At 48.4% G+C, this 19,244-nt stretch overlaps 1 protein-coding gene across 11 annotated transcripts in view; it reads left to right on the top strand.

Moving 5' to 3' along the window:
• The first annotated feature begins 1,712 nt into the window (after positions 1-1,712).
• The window catches only part of PRDM15 (PR/SET domain 15), a 45,726-nt gene continuing 28,194 nt past the window's right edge, over positions 1,713-19,244 (top strand). For 6 of the 11 annotated variants that reach the window (XM_064472271.1, XM_064472262.1, XM_064472254.1 and 3 more), the window contains exons 1-4: positions 1,714-1,873; positions 6,990-7,035; positions 10,613-10,706; positions 14,371-14,524. In XM_064472271.1, coding sequence (XP_064328341.1) covers positions 6,999-7,035; positions 10,613-10,706; positions 14,371-14,524 — 285 coding nt within the window. In that variant the 5' untranslated portion in view covers positions 1,714-1,873; positions 6,990-6,998. Of the gene's footprint in view, positions 1,878-2,229; positions 2,670-3,536; positions 3,592-6,989; positions 7,036-10,612; positions 10,707-14,370; positions 14,525-19,244 lie in introns of those variants that run through there. The other 5 variants (XM_064472288.1, XM_064472279.1, XM_064472217.1 and 2 more) reach the window with 4 other exon arrangements.

The following is a 19,244-nucleotide window of genomic DNA, read 5'->3' as shown; positions in this document are numbered from 1 at the left end:
ATTTTTTTTTCCCTCATCTCTCTACCCCAGTGAGCCTGGTGTAAAATACCAGCTCACAGTCTGATGTTAACTCTGCAGACAGCAGGAATACTGACAAAAAAAAAAAAAAAAAAAAAAGAGTAATTTTGGAGCTGCAGGATCCAAGCTTACATGCATTGTAAGTCCAGACTGCTTCAGCTAAGAAACATACAGATAACTATTCTGCATTAGTTAATATTTATTCTGACAAAGTGAATGCACATTAAGTAGAATAACCAACCTTGTGCACTGGATGCTGGAGAAACCTAGGCGGAGGCCCAAAGACAGCATTGTGAAGGTGAATGCACACTGAGATGTACAGGGAAAGTAAGTAAAAGCAGACTACACAAAACTAAAGGCCAGCAGGCTTCGATCTTTGAAAAAGCAAATGACCTGTACGTGCGCTTAGGTCCTTGAATAATACCCCTTACTGCTCCTGTGCTCATTGAAAACTTCTGGTGAGTCGTTTCTAAAGAATAAACGGTTCCCCTCCTTAAATTAACAGTTTTGCCAAGAAGCAACATTTTCAAAATTGAAATGCTGCATTGTTTCAGTTTACCCAAGCACTTAACAAGAAGGGAGTCACAATACTCTGTACGTATCCCTCTTGAAACTGGATATTTGTGCTGAAGGGGACGTGGGATGGGTAAGGTGAGAAGAGAGAGCAAACATGCCCTTAGCCAACTGTTGAAGGTGTAGCCGTGAGAAGAGCACATCTGGAGAGGACAGAGCCGGCACCTGCTTTCCATCATCTTTGAATCTTCAGGGGTGCTCGCACTGCAGAGACTGGCTGGCCACACCACAGCAGCAGGGAACACAGCACAAGGCTTTGGGTGGGGAACACGCCATTGTAGGTGACACTTCTTACCAGAGGAAGAAGTTGGGGCATCTTGACTGAATACAAAAAGCATTAATTCTTGGCCCTGGCCTCTGCCTCTGAAGGGGCATTGAGAGTGGACCTCTCAGCTGGGAGAGCAGCGAGCACCGCAGCAACCCCAGCTGGCGGTTTAAAACCCCTTGAGCTGAGGGCACCGTGCCTACGTCCTTTGCTTCCTGGGCACCCGGTCTCAGCGGTAGCCTGCGATATAAAAAAACAGGCACCGCTGTTTGTTCCTCAGTGGTGCGTGTGGCCGCGCTCTTTGCTATCCAGCACGGCGGGGCGGGGCCCGGGTAACGGCCTGGTAACGCTGGGCTGGCGAGACTCGGGAGCGTTGAACTCCTTGGGCTCAGGGAGGCTCGGGTACAGAGGAGACAGGCACTTGTTCAGGCCTAAACTGGGGGAAAGTCCTCGGCTCCCCGGGCCCAGGAGCCCGCCGTGCGCCCGACGCAGCGCTGCTGCCCAGCCTTGCCGCCGTTCGGCGGGCGGGTCCCCGGCCTCCCGGCTGGCGCTGGCCAGGAGCAGGGGGCGAACGCCCAGGTTGTGTAATCTGGGTGCTCGGCCGAGTTCGGTGGCAACCACCTTCTTCCTCCTCCTTCCTCCTCCTTCCCCTCCTCCTCCCCGGCCCGGCCGGCGGTAGGGTGGGGCCGGCCGGGAGAGGGCGGCCGCCCCTCCCACAGGTGCTGTGCCTCGCTGGGGGGGACCCCAGCGGCGCGGAGCTGAGGCTCTGGCCGCCGCCGCCGCCGGGCAGACCGCTGCCCTGCGAGGGGCGAGCCAGGGCGATGTGGGCGCTGGGCGAGGGGCGCCGCCGCCCGCCGCCGGTGCGCGGCCCCGAGCCGCCCGGCCCTCCCCGCCGCCGCTGGACTACACTTCCCGCCCTCCCTTGCGGCCGGCCGCGCCGGCTTCCGGTGGTGCGTGGTTTCCGGAGCGGATCGGAACCCGGAGTCCGGATCCGATCCGGGTCTGGCCATTCCCCAGGCAGGTAACGCCGGTTCCCCGCGCTCCCGCCCGCCGCCCCCTCTCTCCTCCCAGCCCCGGCCCACATGCGGGACCCTCCACGCGGGACCCCCGCCCCGCGCAGCCCGGCCCGGCCAGCCGCGCCTCCCCCAGCCGCCTCCCCAGGGCGCGCGGGGCCGAGGCGGGGGCGGCGGCGAGGGTTGCCGGGGGGGGCGGCGGCGGCGGCTGTGGCGGCTTCGGCCCCGCCGCCTCCTCTTCTTCTTCCTCCTCCTCCGCCGCCGCCTCCTCCACGCCGCCTGTTCTTTGTTACAGCGGCCGCGCCGCGGCGCGCGGAGGGAGGGCAGTAGGGAGGGGGGGCGGCGAGGCGGGTCCGAGGCAAAACCCGGCGGAGCCGCTCCCGGATCCCGGGCCGGGGCCCGCCGGTCTCCTGGCGCCGTCCCGCCGCTCAACCCCGGCTGTGCCGGCGGCGGGCGCGGGGCCGCGCCGAGGCCTCGTCCCCGCCCCGCGCGCACAGACCCCGCGGCGCCGGGAGGCTCCGGCCACGCCGCCGGGCTGTGTCTCGCCTGCGCTGCCGGCCCCGCCGGGGCGGTGTGTCGGGAGGGCTGGGGCGGCCCCGCCGCCGCCGCCGGCGGCTTAGGGGCGATCCGCTGGGGCGGTGTGATGGCGGGGCGGGGGGAGTTGGTGTGTGTTTGTCCTTCCCTCCCTCCCCACAGGCAGGGCTGGGCCGGTAAAGTCGGTGGCGCCGGAGGGTGCGGGCCCCGTGAAGGAGACAGACGACCGGCAGCCGGGACGGGGGGAGCGGGGGGGCCGCTTCCAGGTGCGAGGGCGAGATCCGAATGGGAGAGCTGGGAGGGGGAGGGGGAAGGAGGCAGGTCCGTAAGCGAGCACCGGGCCGGCTGGCGGCTCTGCCCGCCCCCCGCCCGGCTCTCCAGGTGCCTGCCCTCCGGGAGAAGGGGCGGTGTGTTGGTTGCAAGGCGAAGGGGTGAAAGCCCCGGCCTGCGGTGCTTCGTGCACAGGGGGGAGGTTTCGTGCAGCATGCTCGTTTTCTGTGCGCAGTCATTAAACTTGGTGCGTACATCGTTCACCCCGTATCGGGTGAACGCGATCGGGGGAAATGTTAGAAAGGGCAGGTGGCACAAAGTGAACGCTCTAATACTCTGTGCTCCCCCTAACTGGTACTGAAATTGCTCCCCTTCTCAACAATGACTGATAGAACGGTCATAACTTCTTAGAAATACAAGACCTCACTGTAGTTTATCAGATATTCTGCCAGATAGTTTCCGATCACTTTGAGCAGTAGCACGAGCTTGCATTCACGTGAAATTATCATTTTCATAATAAAAAAACCAGGGTATTTTTAAGTGCATTCTGCTCGCACACATGTATTTCCCCTCCCCATCTGCTCGTGTTTGCAAGTTACTTGTTCGCACTAGTAGCAGCCCATTGTAGAACTTTAATGGAAAACTGAAGAAAGAAGAAAGGGAGACTTTCATTTACTTTGGTCATTAAATTCAAATACAGATTTTTGGGGATTGGGTTTAGTTATAAAATCTTGTTACCTGTTTTTTTAAATCCATTTGCCAGGTCAGAATTACTCAGCTTACAGCTGGTGCCTAATTTCTTTCTTCAGTGGTTCACTAGGGGAAAGTATCCTTTTACACCAGGTCTTACATTTTTTTGATAGCTTATGGCCCGAGTGTTCCCTGACACGAACACTGCACGTCATGTTCTGCCAGCAGGTACGCGTGATGCTGCAGGCCCTCAGTGTTTTCATCTGGGTTCCCTTGAGTTTCAAAGCATTCGGAGGCCCGTGTTGCAGCTGGGGTTTGTGTGCTTAGCTGGGTGCCCTACCCTCGGGCACAAAGTCTCTCAGTTAATTATACAAGCAGAAGATTCTGGGTTTCTGCTCTCTTTCTGCAGTCAGAATGAGACCACCTGCCTGTGGTCTAATTTCTTCTGTGTACCTTTTCACCTGGTTATTCACTGCTTAATGATTGCTCTCTGTTTTATAAAAAAAATCTGGAATTCCCAGAAGCTTTGATTATCTCTGCAAGAGAAGAACGTAGTTATGTGCAGTAGGATGTGTGACTTAATGAAATATTTTTCTGATATAAATGCTTGAAAAGAAAAAAAAAAAAAAGAAAATCAGACATGGCCCAGAACATCAGCAGATGAGGGTAAAAAACTCTGAAGTTTGTCTTCAGTGCCATCCTGTGAGCTAGCGTGGCACTTTGTGACTCCGTTTACCAGCTGGAGTGGGTGGCATAATGTCATTTATTTCAGAAGCTCTCGGGAAATACAGTTGAGATTTGTGAGGAATTTTGAAGTCTATGAGTGAGAAGTAGTATGTGTTTGCAAAGCAGAATTGTTAAACCCGCTTTCGTGCAGTTCCTCCTTTCCTACGCTTTCTGTAAAGTAGGAAGGGGAGGAAAAAAAGACCACGCAGGAATTTGTAACAAGGTGCAAATACTAATGCAAGGTAGTCCTCTTTTTGCACCTGTGTGTTGAGGTGTGAGTTAATCTGATACATAATATGTCACCCATTCTTGTTTATTTCAGAGCATGGCAGGTCGTTGTACTGAGCGTAGGAAAATCGGATAACGAATCAGAAAATTTTGCGATGTGGAAAATGAAAGTATTTACTACCAAAATGACAATTACCCTAATGCAGAAAACGGCTGAGATGTAGTGTCCTTATCAACTACATGAGGCATGCTTGCCTCATGAGGGACCTTTCCAGTTTCTCCCCATCACCTTGAACAACATTTATGCTACTACGATTTCTCCGCCCCTTAGTTGCTATTCTCATCTGACAGCCCCTAGAACAAGGCTGACATTGCTGCTTCTGTAATGCCGCATGCCATCAGTCTGCTGTTAGGGAAGAATGCGACATGGGAAAGTCCTAGAAGGCGAATGCCTTTGACGAGCAGGTCGCACAGCAGTACTGCTGGTCTTGCTGCACTGTGTCCCCTGCGTATCTGAACCATAGACCAAGAAGGGTATTTGTTAATTCAGCTGTATTTAGGATTAAAGCCTTCTCAGGACACAAACTGTCATAAAAATGACTGGGTGTATACCTCTTGAAGTAGTGCAGAGCATCCACAAAATATCTTGGTTAAAAAGCAAAACAAACCTTTTTTGACATCAACCTATGATGCGCTTTTTGTGGTTTGATTTGCATCCATATACTCTGGATTTCCCTAAACGCCTGTTATATTATTTACAGTGCTTTCAGGAAAAGAGCTTTTGGGAAATTCCTTGAATTGCTGCTCGTGCTCAGCATTGGGCTTTTGTATAAATGTTTAAGTGTTTTGTTAGATGAGTTTAATCCCCAAAAGCCAGAGCCAAGGAAGGCCTAGCTTGTGCCGCAGATGGGCAGTGCTGGCCCCTTACTGGGGGAGCAGGTTTTAGGAGGGATCGTGCTGTTGGCATTTGGTGAAGCTGGAGAGGGCAGTGCTTGGGGGAGGGCTGTGGAGGAATGCCAGGGTGCCCAGACTCATTGACCAAAATCTTGCTTAGGCTGTTGCCCACAGCAGCAGGATCCCTCCTGCTGTGACCAGGAGCCCCAGTGACCAGGTGTCCCTTTGTATCCCCATCAGTTGATGTGCTAGCTTTCCACCCAGCGCATCTTCCTGTGGTGATGGACTGTCCTTTGCTAATTGGGAGTAGCCTGTGGATTGCTGAAGGAACCTGTTTGCTGCTTCTGGTGGAGGCTTGAGGCAGAGGGAAGCATGGGTGCAGCTGGCAGCTGCGCATCAGACATTGCTCCCTGGCACAGGCAGGTGCGGTCATGGTGTCAGCAGCAGACTTGGCACAAATATGGAGTCCTTCCTGAAACAGCAAAGGGGGTTGTGTGGGACAGGGACTTCACTTGTGCTGAGAAGTCAGCAGAGCCAGTACCTGTGCAGAAGTAGCTGCTGCTCCGGGCTCCAGCCTGAGGCATATTTTCAGGGCCCAGCCAGGCAGAGCATATGATGCATTAGTGTTCAAGAGTAAACTCATAACGGGGACTCCTATTCCTGTGCTGATCCTGAGTAACAGCTGTGCTTGTACGTATCTTTGACTTGGATTTTGTTGTTGTAGTAGCAAATGCTTCATCTCTTTTTGAACAAGGCTCTGCTAGCCTGGTGTGTCTTCGGTCATGTTTCCTCTCCTCCTGTCCTCCCTCTCACAGGTTCAGTCTCATACTCTTTTCTATTCTCCTCCTGACCAGTGTGCTTGCTGTTTCTGCAGCCTCCTACTGGGGCATTGGGAAAATTGCTATTTGAAGAGGAGAGCCTTTTCATGGTTAGAAAAGGGAAAACCATTTTCTGGATCCTGCTTGTGTCATGATCTTAGCCATACGTAATCAGACTACTTGCCAACCTTAATTTAGATTGTCTAGACATCGTGAGGAGCAATGGATAGTGTTTATGCAAGTTTTTTATACATACTGCCAAAACTGAATTATAAAAGTGAATATAGATTATCCTTATTTTATGGGTGAAAGCAAATTGTTGAGTTACCGTTTCATGGAAAGTCAGTGACAGAGACAGGATTTGTTTTCCCACATTTTCTGCTGCTTGTACCACAGTATACCTTTGCCTTTGGAACAAATCTTTGACCATATCTACAGTTTTTAAGTTCTTAGGATTATTGTGTTTATTAAATAAGTAATACCCCTTTCAGAGATAATTTTTAACGTGCTGTTCAATAAAATGTTACACTGAGCCAGATAGGCCTTGTTTCCGCAGTGGTGGCTGCTGGCCTGGATTAGTCCTCTGGCCCTGCTTGTTCTGAAGCTCCACAGGAGCTTATGGCAGGGGGTGCAGGGACACTCAGGAATGGCTGAAGGTTGGTGAGGGGAGGGGTGGGAAATGGCATGAGACAGCATTGCCTCAGAGAGAAATGCCTGTGAACCTACAGACACTTAAGCTTCTTGGAAGTTATTTCAGCAATATATGTAATGATATAGCATTCATTGTGGGATTTTTAGCAACTGTAATTTCTTTGACTTTCCAGTGATACTTCTGCAGGGGCAGTAATGTGTTTGGGTATGCTCTGGGTCAGTCAGCATCATTACTCCATAAAGGGATGTTTCAGTAATATGGGAAGTAAAAGTCACTCAGAACTAACTTCATGTTTTGTATTTTGGCAGGTTTAAAAAATGGCTGAAGATGGCAGTGATGAGACTGTGTTTATTTGTAAGTATTAGAAAGGAAAATTACCTACTTCTCATTATGTGACTTGTCTACCCAGAATGTTTGAAATTAAAGACTAAAACAGACTGAGTTTTTATTTAGAAAAGTACTTATGTAAAGGAAGCTCAAACAGCTCAGTTTGAGCGGAGGAGTAGAGAGAAGGTTGCTAATTATAAGCATACACATTCTTCTGGTTTTGTTGGCAAACACACAAAGAGACCCTGAACATGAGTTAGCAGAACAGCTTTTTCGTGGTTGAAGTGAGATTGAAGGCCTAACACTAGTCTAAGTCAAGTCCTTTGTTTATACAGTCAGCTTTAGCAACCAGAGGTGTCTGTGGGGAACTCTGACCTCTAGCCTGAGCTGAACATCTGCACCTCGACAGGAGGAGGATATGGCTGGTTATTCTTTCTGGACAGGCCCAGTTTAAGATGCACCGACTGCCCTGACAAGTCTCACTCATGGCATTCACTGCGTTTTCATAGAACTGTAGAATATCCTGAGTTGGAAGGGACCCGCAACAATTGTGGAGTCCTGGATGTATATAACAGACTGGGGAACGAGAGGCTGGAGAGCAGCCCCGCAGAGAGGGATCTGGGGGTTCTGGTCGACATCAAGTTGAACATGGGCCAACCGTCTCCTGGGGTGCATCAAACACACTATTGCTAGCCGGTCGAGGGAGTTGGTTGTTCTGCTCTGCTCTTGTGCCCCTGCAGCAAGGCCTGTGCTTTGTGCAGCTCGGCTTTGTGATCTGCCTTCTGTGTAACCCTGTGTGCCAGACTGGGCTCTGTGACCTGGGATCTGGACTCATGGGGTGATGGCACATGAAGAGAGGCTTCAGGGTGGTATGCCCTGGGAGTGTGGTGGGCAGAGTCCCATGCCTGATGGAGCTTGGCTAGTAGGCTTGTTCCCCAGTGGCATACTAGCCCTGCAGTCTCCCCTTTGTCACCAGCCTGGACGTGCAGGATCTGGTGTTACAGTGGAAAAAAAGAGATGTACTGTCTGCTTACCTACTTGTATGAGCAGAGAGGGCCCAGATATTGTGGATCTGCTCTGGGAAGAGCAGAGTGGAGCATATGTCTTTGGTGGTATGGATCCAGTCTTTGACCCTTGATGGACCCACAGCTGCACATTAACCTTATGGCAACTCCATCAGAAAGTAAGGTGCACTTTTCCCTCCACCACAGATTCACCAGGGTTCCTTTAAAAGTGAATAGGCGTTTTTATTGAGTTGCAGACACCAGTGGTGAAGCTACCTTATCTCCCCTTCATAAAAAGACCCTGGTGGATAGCAACAAGGATTAGGATATGATACCATTCCCTAATTACACAGATAGAAGGTGTCACACAACACAATTTTCCCCCTTCCAGTGGACGCTATGGTCATTGAATTTCTTGAGATTTCTTGTGCTCTTTGCAAGTTTTTCCCATGGGATATGGGGACTGCTTATGTTCTGAAGAAGTGAGTTGTTATAAATGATATTGTGCACTCCCATAGTTAACATCATAGAATAAGTATTTCATAGATGTAAGAGAGTTTTGGAGTATTTTTAATAGAACTCAGTGATTATACTCGCCACAGGGTACTTGACCATTTATCCCCATGCTTAGTTTTGTGTTTCTCCTGTGGCCGTAATCTCTTGAAAGTGTCACATATGGTGAGTGTAACAGCCTTGGGGACCATCTGCTGTAAAGCATCCCTTAGATTTTGAGAGACATGCTACACAATATCAGTATTGTATTCCCCTTGCTTTGATCATCCATCCGCAAAGGAGCGAGAGAAATGTGTAGCTTATTCCTGCATGTAGTTTTGGACAGTGCTGTCTGCACCTTGTTGAACCTGTGCAGCAGCTATCTTTGCGGAAGTGAGGGGTGCCTAGGTGCAGTCAAAAGATATAAGGGGAATGAATTAAGTGCTTTGTTTCCTTTCGCAGCAAAGCCAGTTTAAGAAGCTGTCACTCTGGGTATTCCTTCCTGTCGCCTCTGGTTATGGCAACCCTTTTTGGACGATAATCCAGTTCTTTTCAACAGTCTGGTTCCCTGTGGGTCCTCCACCCTCTCTGGTTTTGGAAATTTGTATTTAGCCCAGATTATTTCAGTAATATTAAGTGCAGCGTGAGCTACAGGCACACCTACGGGGGGGTAGTACGGTAAACAGTGCAGGACCGGGGGGGCCACTGGCTGTTTTGATGCTGGTGCTGTGTGGATAGCAGTTGCCTGCTGATCCTTGCCTCTGATACATCTGTCTGGTGCTGTACAGCAAACTGGACTGGGAAATTAATGTAGCTGAAAAATAAACTGATGGGAAAAGATGGTTCTTTCGTTCCTTGGTTCACCAGAAGGCAGCGCAAACAGCTGTGCAGGAAGCAGCAGTACTGCCATTTGTCAAATGTATGTAGATTTTCACTGCTAAGCTGTTTTTGTTGCCAGAAGAAAAAACAACATGGAGCTGTGAAATTGTAGTTTGGGATCCCTCTTCCGCGTCTTAGAAGAAATCCTTTTGTTGGTTCATTCATTGGAACAAATATCAGGAAGAAGAGTTTTCCACTTAGGAGAACAGAGGAGCTTTACTTGGGGGGCATACCCTGGAATGAAATGGCTTTTGCCCTGTTCTCTTCGCAAACAAGGTGTAACCTCCCTCTACTTTGCATCCTTACTGGGGTTACCTGACTTGCCCTCATGAGCGTGGAGCTCAGATGGAAATCACACTGTAGGAATATGACCTCTGTGCAATGATCTTCTTAAGCTGTGTCAGCAGCTGACAGGGCAGGGCAGTTTGACAGCTTTTTTTCACAGTGAAGCAATATATATGCATCTGAAATCCTGTTAAGTTGGTTTATTTTAGAAAGCCTTAAGTTATTCTGGTCTGAAAATTGTTTCTTAGGAACCATTCAGTTCTGGGTAGTTTACAGCCACATAAACTAAAAGCTAATTTAGGTAAGCTGACAGTGAATTAAGAAGTGGCCAAAACGTATTGCGCAGCCAGCTCACTTGTTTGCAAAGGCACCAGAAGGTTCCTGGAGTTATCTCTCCCTGCACCATGGGTGACGAGTATGAGCCCGCCAGGTGTGGCTGTGGGCAGAGCTAGGCTCCCACGGCATGCTCGTGCCCTGCTGAGGCCCCGTGCCGGTTCTGCTACTGGTACTGGGCTTATGCCTCCTGTCACTAAAAAGGCCATGCTACGTAAGATGTTTCTAGAAGCCTGGGTTCTGGTGAAGGTAGTAACGTGTTTTTCTTTAGCTGCTAGACGTGATAGCATTTTATCTGAAGAATAATGCCATCTTTAAGGAGAATATTTACTGTGGATGTAATGCAATTATTTTCCTTTGAGAGAGAATTTAAACAGTTGTCTTCTCATAGTACTGATCGTGGTGTGTGTTATCTCACCTACACAGGTGCCAGCTATCAACTTGATGTTCAATTACAAATGTTTTTTAAGCAATATAAATAAACATCTGCCTCTATATGTATGTATTTTGCCTTGTGCAAGATTTTGTATTTGGCTCTTGAAAAGAGGAGGCAGCCATTTTACAAAAGTGTTTTCCGCCAACCTTTCTGTACGCTGTCTGCTTCCTTGCAGGGTGCGAGGACTGTGGGCAGTACCATGATTCAGAGTGTCCTGAGCTGGGCCCAGTGGTGACAGTCAAAGACTCCTTTGTATTAAGCAGGGCAAGGTAAGGAACGTTTGTGTTAGTTCTGACCAACCCAACACCCATGTTAGTTCTTTAAAGCATATTTGCTGTTTAGCGGGTATCACACTGACAACTGAAAAGTGAAGTCCCAGTTTATGGAAAGCATATGGCCTTGATTGAATAGAAAAATTGATGCACACACTGAATTGCTCTACCGAATTGAAGCCATAAAATAACTTGCTGCTCATCAGGACTTGTCTTCTTTGTTGAGGCTTCTGGCAAAAAGTCAGATAGTGCCAGATGGGGTGGTAACTTCTGTCTTGGTTGAGTACCTGCAACTTTTTCCCCTCCTCAGATGTACCATATTAGTTTCAGAAAAGTGTGAGGATTTCTCATTTGTATGAATGGTTGTGTCCTCCTGCTTGGTATAACCTCTGTAGTTTCTCCACTGAGAAGCAAAACAAGTTGTTATTGTGAGTCTTTATGAACAATTGTGACAGCACAGCGGAAACATTTGTGCTTGCCAAAAGAAACAAATAGGCTAAATCTAATTGGGAGAAGACAATGCTGAGTAGTGATTCTTACAGAGAAAGGCAATTAGGCATTGTCAGCAAAATTCATATTAAGGTATAAAATGTAAGGCTAAGGAAAGGAAACAACTATCATGAAGATGCAGTACAAATCCAAAAAGGGAAGAAAGTTCAAATGGCTTCATGTATTATATATTGTGCCTAGGGCTTCCATATTTCTTCTTGGCAAGTCAAGGACAGAAAACATGGGCACGTGGGCAGCTAGTCTGACACATGCTAGCTACATAGGCCATACTGTGTATTCCCAGGATAATTGTGTTAGAAATACTGAATGTGCTGGGTCTGACGCATGAGTGCCATGATCCCTCTCTGCCTGGGCAGGATGCTCTTGGTGTCCCACACTGTATGTTGGCTGCACGTGTCCAGAGCCGTAGACATGTTCTCTGGGCCTTCCCAGGAAAGGAAGCTCCCTGCCGCTCCTACCAGACACCACCTTCCTGTGTTTGGAAACCTGCTGTGGATGAACTCCTGCAACAAGTGTTAGTGGGAGCTACTGTCTTAACAGCCCTGACACTAGAGGTGTTTTTTTTCTTGAGGGTAATTTCAAAATGCCTGTAGGAATAATAGAAACTAGTGATGGAGGGGCTTCTGTTACACATGGAAGCTGGGCAGTGCAGTAAGTCTCCAGCCCATACTAAACAGATTCAATGACAAGTTAAACTGTTATTTATTACCTTTTGTATTTTTTCCTTTTTCTTTTTTTGCCTTGCAATTTAATGCTCTTATTTATTTATATGGTGGAGAACTACCATAGTGTCCAAATGTTCCAACTGTGAATGTTTGCAAATATGGTATATGCACTGGTTTTCAGCCTTTTGTGACATGCAGATGCGTAAGTGTTCCCTAGTGGAAGTGTTGGCTGCTGGATAGTGGATTTGAAAGCAGAGCTTAAAAACAGCAGTGTTACAGAAAAATGTATTTATTTTCCTGAAGAGTTTACAGTTGAAAACAGGTAAGGTAATAAAGGGAATGAATAAATATAATTGCAGCCTTTATTTTACATCTGGGGAACAGTAGCTGAGAGAGTGAGATGTCTGAGGTTGAGGGCAAGTTTAACCACAAACTGGATATGAATCTCTTAAAAAACAGTCTAGTTGCTTAACCACATGATCATTGTTTCCTCTGTCCTACTGAAAAGATAAAATGGATGCTTTATATTTAGAAGTGTTAAGAAACATTTCCTGAACTTCCCTGTCTCTAACATTGCATGTTCTGTTACTAAAATGGAAAGCATTTTTTCCAATTCATTTGCTTATCATTAAGGTTGCAATCTTTTTCTATTTTCCTTTACTTGGACAGGAAAACAGATCTGCCAGGGTCAACCTCTATAGAGTAGTCAGTAGCCTGTCTGATTATTTTTAACTTTTCATCTGTTAGCACAGAGCTGAAAAAACAGGGTTGCGTTTGGTGTCTGGTAAAATCAGTATGGTGGTTCCAGTCATTATGGAAGGTGTTCTCTGTGTATTATATGTAGTAACAATATCTACTATATGTAGTATAGATGATGAGCCTATTTGGGGAGGAATATAGCTTATTTTTTAAAGTAAGCATGATCAAAGCTAAAGTTCTGTAGAGTCAGAGGGTAATTAATTTTGGAAGAGGTCTCAGGATATTCCAGTCAGAACTAATATCCAGGCTGAACTGCTCAGTTTTTATTTTTATGCATATTGTCTCTTCTGCTCTTGCCATGCACCCCTGTAAAGAGCCTGACTCCTTCGTCTCAATGGTGTCCCCACAGGTGCGCAGAGGTGGCTGTTTGGGCCCCCACAGCCATCTCTTCCCCAGGCTGATCCAGCCCCTACTTCCCCAGCCTCCCCTCAGAGGATGACTGCTCTAGCCCCTGACCATTCTGGTGGTCCTCCCCTGGGCTTGCTCCAGTTTGTCAATGGCTTTCCCGTATTGGGGGCCCAGAGCAGGAGTCAACAGGTAGATGGAACTAGCAAGTGCATAGCAGAGGGGCACAAACACTTGCCTCAGTCCGTTGGCTGCTCCTGTTCACACCATTCCGGATGCATTTGGCCCTCTTTGCTGCTGGGACATGCTATGGACTCATGTCCAGTTTGCTGCCTACCACCACCCCCAGGGTCTTTCCCCCAGCCAGTACCATCATCTTCCTTCCCAGGTGCAGGACTTTGCATCTGTTCTTGGAATTTCATATGGTTCCTGTTGACGGGTCTCTCCGTGCTATCCAGGTCCCTCTGGGTGACAATCCTGCCCTCAGGCATATTGACCATGCCCCTCAGTTAGTGTGATCTGCAAACTGGATAAGAGTGCACTCCACTGCCCATTCTAGATCATTAATAAAGGTGTTAAACAGGACAGGTACCAGCACAGACCTCTGCTGTACACCCAATTGTTACTGGCCTTCAGGTAGAGTAAGAACCATTGACCATGATTCGCTAAGCCCGACCACCCAACAAGTTATTTACTCTAGTAGTTGTGTACCCGTTCAGACTATAACATCCCAACTTGGATATAAGAATGTCGTCAGAGTTATTGTTGCTAAAATCAAGGGAGTTGACATCCACTGCTCTTCCATCATTCACAAACCTGGTCATTTTATCCTGGAAGACAAACAGTTTGTCAGGCATGAGTAGCCCTTAATCAATTTCTGGTGATTGTTTCCAGTCACCTTCACCTCATGTGCCCATAAATGCCTCCCAAAAGGTCTTGTTCCATGATTTTCCCAGGGACTGAAGTGAGGTCAACCTTCATCTAGTTCCTTGTGTCACCCTTTCAGCCTTTTTTGAAGATGGGTGCAACATTTGTCTTTCTCTGGTCATCTGACACCTCCCCTGATGCCCGTGATCTTTCCAGGATGATAGAGAGTAGTCTCACTATGGTATTAGACTGCTCTGTCAGCACCCTCAGGTGCAGCCTGTCGGGTCTATGGACGTACGTGGGTTCAGCACCCTCAAGCAATCACTGATGTAGCTCTCCTCCACTGCTGGTAGTTGTTCCTTTCTGTTTATGTATAAATCCTGGTACAAATCAGAAAAAGTTTTCTGTCACTGGAGATTGGAGAAATAGATCCTGACATCTTTCTTCCGTGGATTCCTGCAGTTTTGTCCTATGCATAATTGTTTCTTTTTCTCAATTCTCTCTTCAATTCTTAGATCATCTCTGCCTTCTAATTTGGAGATAAGACAATTGGAAGATGGGACTGAAGGAGTATTTGCTCTGACTCAGCTAGTGAAGCGTACCCAGTTTGGCCCATTTGAGTCCAGGAGAGTTGCCAAGCTGGAAGAGGAATCAGTTTTTCCCCTGAAGGTAAGACATAGCACATGAAAGGCAATAACAGAGTCTGTTTACCCATGTTGATTTTATGCTATCTACCACTGTGGAAAAAAATGTGTGTAGTGGGGTTATTTGGGACATCTTTTAGGCATGCCCTATAATGGACTGCCTAAACATTCTCTGTGCAAGATACAGAAGAACCAAGCTAAAGGCTCGTTCTGCATGTTTGAAGTGAACATCTTTATAGGAGATAGGGCTAGGATACAGGCAGCAAAACTGCTTGTCTTTCACCTTCTGCATGTGGTAATACAAGAGGGACGATGGCTGTGGCAGTTTGTTTCAGTTGTTTTAATGAGTCTTCTATTTGATTGTGTTTGCTTAATGAGTGACATATGCATTAGGTTTATGGAACATGCCAAATAAATATTTTTTCTATCTTGCATTTGTTTTATTCTTCTCTTGACAAGTTTTGGTAGGAGAAATGCTACAGTAAAAATTGAATTCAGTCTTACGTTTTCAGTAATACCTAACTCAGAAGTAAAGATTTAGAAATGTGTCTCGGGCTGATGGGTATTTCACAGCATACTGTTTGGATTCCCCTCCATTCTCCTGTATACAGTCATTGACATTTTGTGAGAAACTGGTGGCTATAGCAATAATTCTTAGGATAGAAGTTCAGTTTGTTCCCATCCTGCTCCTGGTAGTCTGTCTCAGACTAACTCATCTGAAGATGTGACTGTGTCGTGGTTTAGCCGGCAGCTCAGCCCCACACAGTCACTCGCTCACTCCCCCACCGGTAGATGGGGGAGAGAATCAGAAGGGTAACGCTCGTGGGTTGGGATAAGAACAGTTTAATAATTAAAATTAAAAGAAACAACAACAGAAATGCAATGTAAAGGAGAACAACGAGAGGCGCAAAGCCCCAGGGGAGGGGAACAAACCACTGAAACAAACGGCACGTGACACAGCCGCCTGCCAACATGCCCCTCCCAAGCCGCAACCTGCCCCCCCTTAATATACTGGTCATGGTGTCACATGGTAGGGCATGAACCTGCCATTGGCCAGTTGGGGTCAGCCGTCCCCACCATGGCCACGCCCCTCCCAGCTCCCTGCCACGCGGCAGAGCGTGGGAAGCTGGAAAGGTAGCCCACCCCCCACAGTGAGGAGAATTAACCCCTTCTCAGCTAAAACCAGCACATTCTCCACACCTTATTCCATACCATTTACACCATGCCCAGGTCCCATACGATGCAATACAACCTTACCAACCACCACCCCTCCCCTTCCCATCCTTTATCATAATACACAGACATCATTCCCTTAGTTCATGGACCTTCCCTGTAAAATGTCCATTAAAATGTCCATTGAGTTCACCCAGCCCATGACTCTGGGCTCCATCTGTTGTATCAGTCTTTCAGGGTGGGAGAGGTGGTGTGTGGCGTTGGGTTGCTGCACACCGAGTCAGTCATCGTTCCATCATGGCTGCACTTTGCTTGTTTCACAGTCTATCTTCCATGGATTGGGAGGCTCGTACTCTGATATCATTGATACAACACAGAGGTGACACACAGTATTATATGGCAGTTTGCATTGTGCCATGCAGTTCATTGACTGTTTTCACCCAAAATCAAATCCCCTTGAGGCACACATCGGATTTCTCCATTCTCCCACATCACCCACCAAGTGCGCCCAGGTCCTCGAGCAAAAGCAATCCCACGAATGGGTTTGCCTTTGCCGGAGGCAGGAAGAACCCAGACTGTTTTGCCCAGCATACTTTTTGTGTGCACTACAGGGACTCTATCCCCTTCCATAGTATGTAGGATTTCTGACTGGGCAGGGCCAGCTCAGTTGGCAGATCCCCTCGTGTTGACTAACCACATGGCTTTTGCTAAATGTGTATCCCAGTGCTTGAATGTCCCACCCCCCATTGCTCTCAGTGTAGTTTTTAGCAGTCCATTGGGGAAATTGAATGGTACAGAGGCTGGTGCGTGATAGGGGATGTGATACACCCACTCAATGCCATGCTCTTTGGCCCAGGTGTCTATGAGGTTATTTCGGAAATGAGTCCTGTTGTCTGACTCAATTCTCTCTGGGGTGCCATGTCGCCACAGGACTTGTTTTTCGAGACCCAGGGCAGTGTTCTGGGCAGTGGCGTGGGGGACAGGATATGTTTCCAGCCAGCCAGTCGTTGTTTCTACCATTGTAAGCACATGGCGCTTGCCTTGGTGGGTCTGTGGGAGTGTGATATAGTCAATTTGCCAGGCCTCCCCATATTTATATTTCAGCCATCGTCCCCCATACCACAGAGGCTTTACCCGCTTCGCTTGCTTGATTGCAGCGCATGTTTCACATTCGTGGATAGCCTGTGCAATGGCCATGGACGTTAAGTCCACCCCTCGATCACGAGCCCACCTGTATGTTGCATCTCTCCCTTGATGGCCTGAGGTGTCATGGGCCCACTGAGCTAGAAATAGTTCACCCTTATGTTGCCAGTCCAGATCCACCTCAGCCACTTCAATCTTGGCAGCCTGATCTACCTGCTGGTTGTCCCACTGTTCTTCAGTGGCCCGACTCTTGGGGACGTGAGCATCTACATGGTGTACTTTTACAACCAGGTTCTCTACCTGAGAAGCAATATCTTGCCACAATGTGACGGCCCAGATGGATTTACCTCTACGCTGCCAGTTGCTTTGCTTCCACTGCTGTAGCCAGCCCCACAGGGCATTTGCCACCATCCAGGAGTCAGTATAGAGATAGAGCACTGGCCACTTTTCCCGTTCAGTGATGTCTAAGGCCAGCTGGGTGGCCTTTACCTCTGCAAACTGGCTCGATTCACCTTCTCCTTCAGCAGTTTCTGCTACTTGTCATGTAGGACTCCATACAGCAGCCTTCCATCTCCGGTGCTTTCCCACAAGGCGACAGGACCCATCAGAGAACAGCGCATACTGCTTTTCATCTTCTGACAGTTTGTTATAGAGTGGGGCTTCTTCAGCATGTGTCACCTCCTCCTCTGGTGATAATCCAAAATCTTTGCCTTCTGGCCAGTCCATAATCACTTCCAAGATTCCTGGGCGACTGGGGTTTCCTACTCGAGCCCGCTGGGTGATCAGTGCAACTCATTTACTCCACGTAGCATCAGTTGCATGGTGCATAGAGGGGATGTTTCCTTTGAACATCCAGCCCAGCACTGGCAGTCGGGGTGCCAGGAGCAACTGTGCCTCAGTACCAACCACTTCTGAAGCAGCTCAAACCCCTTCATATGCTGCCAATATCTCTCTTTCAGTTGGAGTATAGCAGGCTTCGGACCCTCTGTATCCCCGACTCCAAAACCCTAGGGGTTGACCCTGGATCTCCCCATGTGCTTTCTGCCAGAGGCTCCAGGTAGGGCCATTCTCCCCCGCTGTGGTGTAGAGCACATTTTTTACATCTTGTCCTGCCCGGACTGGCCCAAGAGCTACTGCATGAACTATTTCTCATTTAATCTGTTCAAAGGCTTGTCGTTGCTCAGGGCCCCATTTGAAATCGTTCTTTTTCCGGGTCACTTGACAGAGAGGGCTTACGATCATACTGTAATTTGGAATATGCATTCTCCAAAAACCCACAATGCCCAAGAAAGCTTGTGTTTCCTTTTTGCTAGTTGGTGGAGACATGGCTGCTATTTTGTTGATCACATCCATTGGAATCTGACGACGACCATCTTGCCATTTTATTCCTAAGAACTGGATCTCTTGTGTGGGTCCCTTCACCTTACTTTGTTTTATGGCAAAACCAGCTTTCAGAAGGATTTGGACTATTTTCTCTCCTTTCTCAAAAACTTCTTCTGCTGTGTTGTCCCACACAATGATGTCATCAATGTATTGAAGGTGTTCTGGAGCTTCTCCCTGTTCCAGTGCAGTCTGAATCAGTCCATGGCAAATGGTATAGCTGTGTTTCCACCCCTGGGGCAGTCAATTCCAGGTGTACTGGACGCCCCTCCATGTGAAAGCAAACTGTGGCCTGCATTCTGCTGCCAGAGGAATTGAGAAGAACGCATTAGCAATATCAATTGTGGCATACCACTTGGCTGCCTTGGACTCCAGTTTGTATTGAAGTTCTAGCATGTCTGGCACAGCAGCACTCAATGGTGGAGTGACTTCATTCAGGCCACGATAGTCTACTGTTAATCTCCACTCTCCATTAGACTTCCGCACTGGCCATATGGGACTGTTAAAGGGTGAGTGGGTCTTACTGATGACTCCTTGGCTCCTCAGTTGGTGAATGAGTTTATGGATGGGGATCAGAGAGTCTCTGTTGGTGCAATATTGCCACCAGTGCACTGTTGTGGTGACGATTGGCACCTGTTGTTCTTTGACCTTCAGCAACCCCACAACAGAAGGGTCCTTCGAGAGGCCAGGCAAGGTAGACAGCTGTTTAGTTTCCTTCATCTCCAAGGCAGCTACACCAAAATCCCACCTGTACCCTTTTGGGTCCCTGAAATACGCTTTCCTGAGAGAGTCTATGTCAGGGATGCACAGAGCCTCGGGGCCAGTCACAATGGGGTGCTTCTGCCACTCATTCCCAGTTAGGCTCACTTTGGCCTCCAATACAATTAGCTCTTGGGATCCCCCTGTCACTCCAGCAATGCTGATGGGTTCTGCCCCTATATAGTTTGATGGCATTAAGGTGCACTGTGCGCCGGTGTCCACTAAAGCTTTATACTCCTGTGGGTCGGACGTGCCAGGCCATCGGATCCACACAGTCCAGTAAGCCCGGT

This window comes from Phalacrocorax carbo, chromosome 1, assembly GCF_963921805.1.
Source record: "Phalacrocorax carbo chromosome 1, bPhaCar2.1, whole genome shotgun sequence".
Taxonomy (NCBI): Eukaryota; Metazoa; Chordata; class Aves; order Suliformes; family Phalacrocoracidae; genus Phalacrocorax; species Phalacrocorax carbo.
Note: the sequence above shows the minus strand (reverse complement) of the source record. Positions and strands in the feature narration are given on the sequence as shown.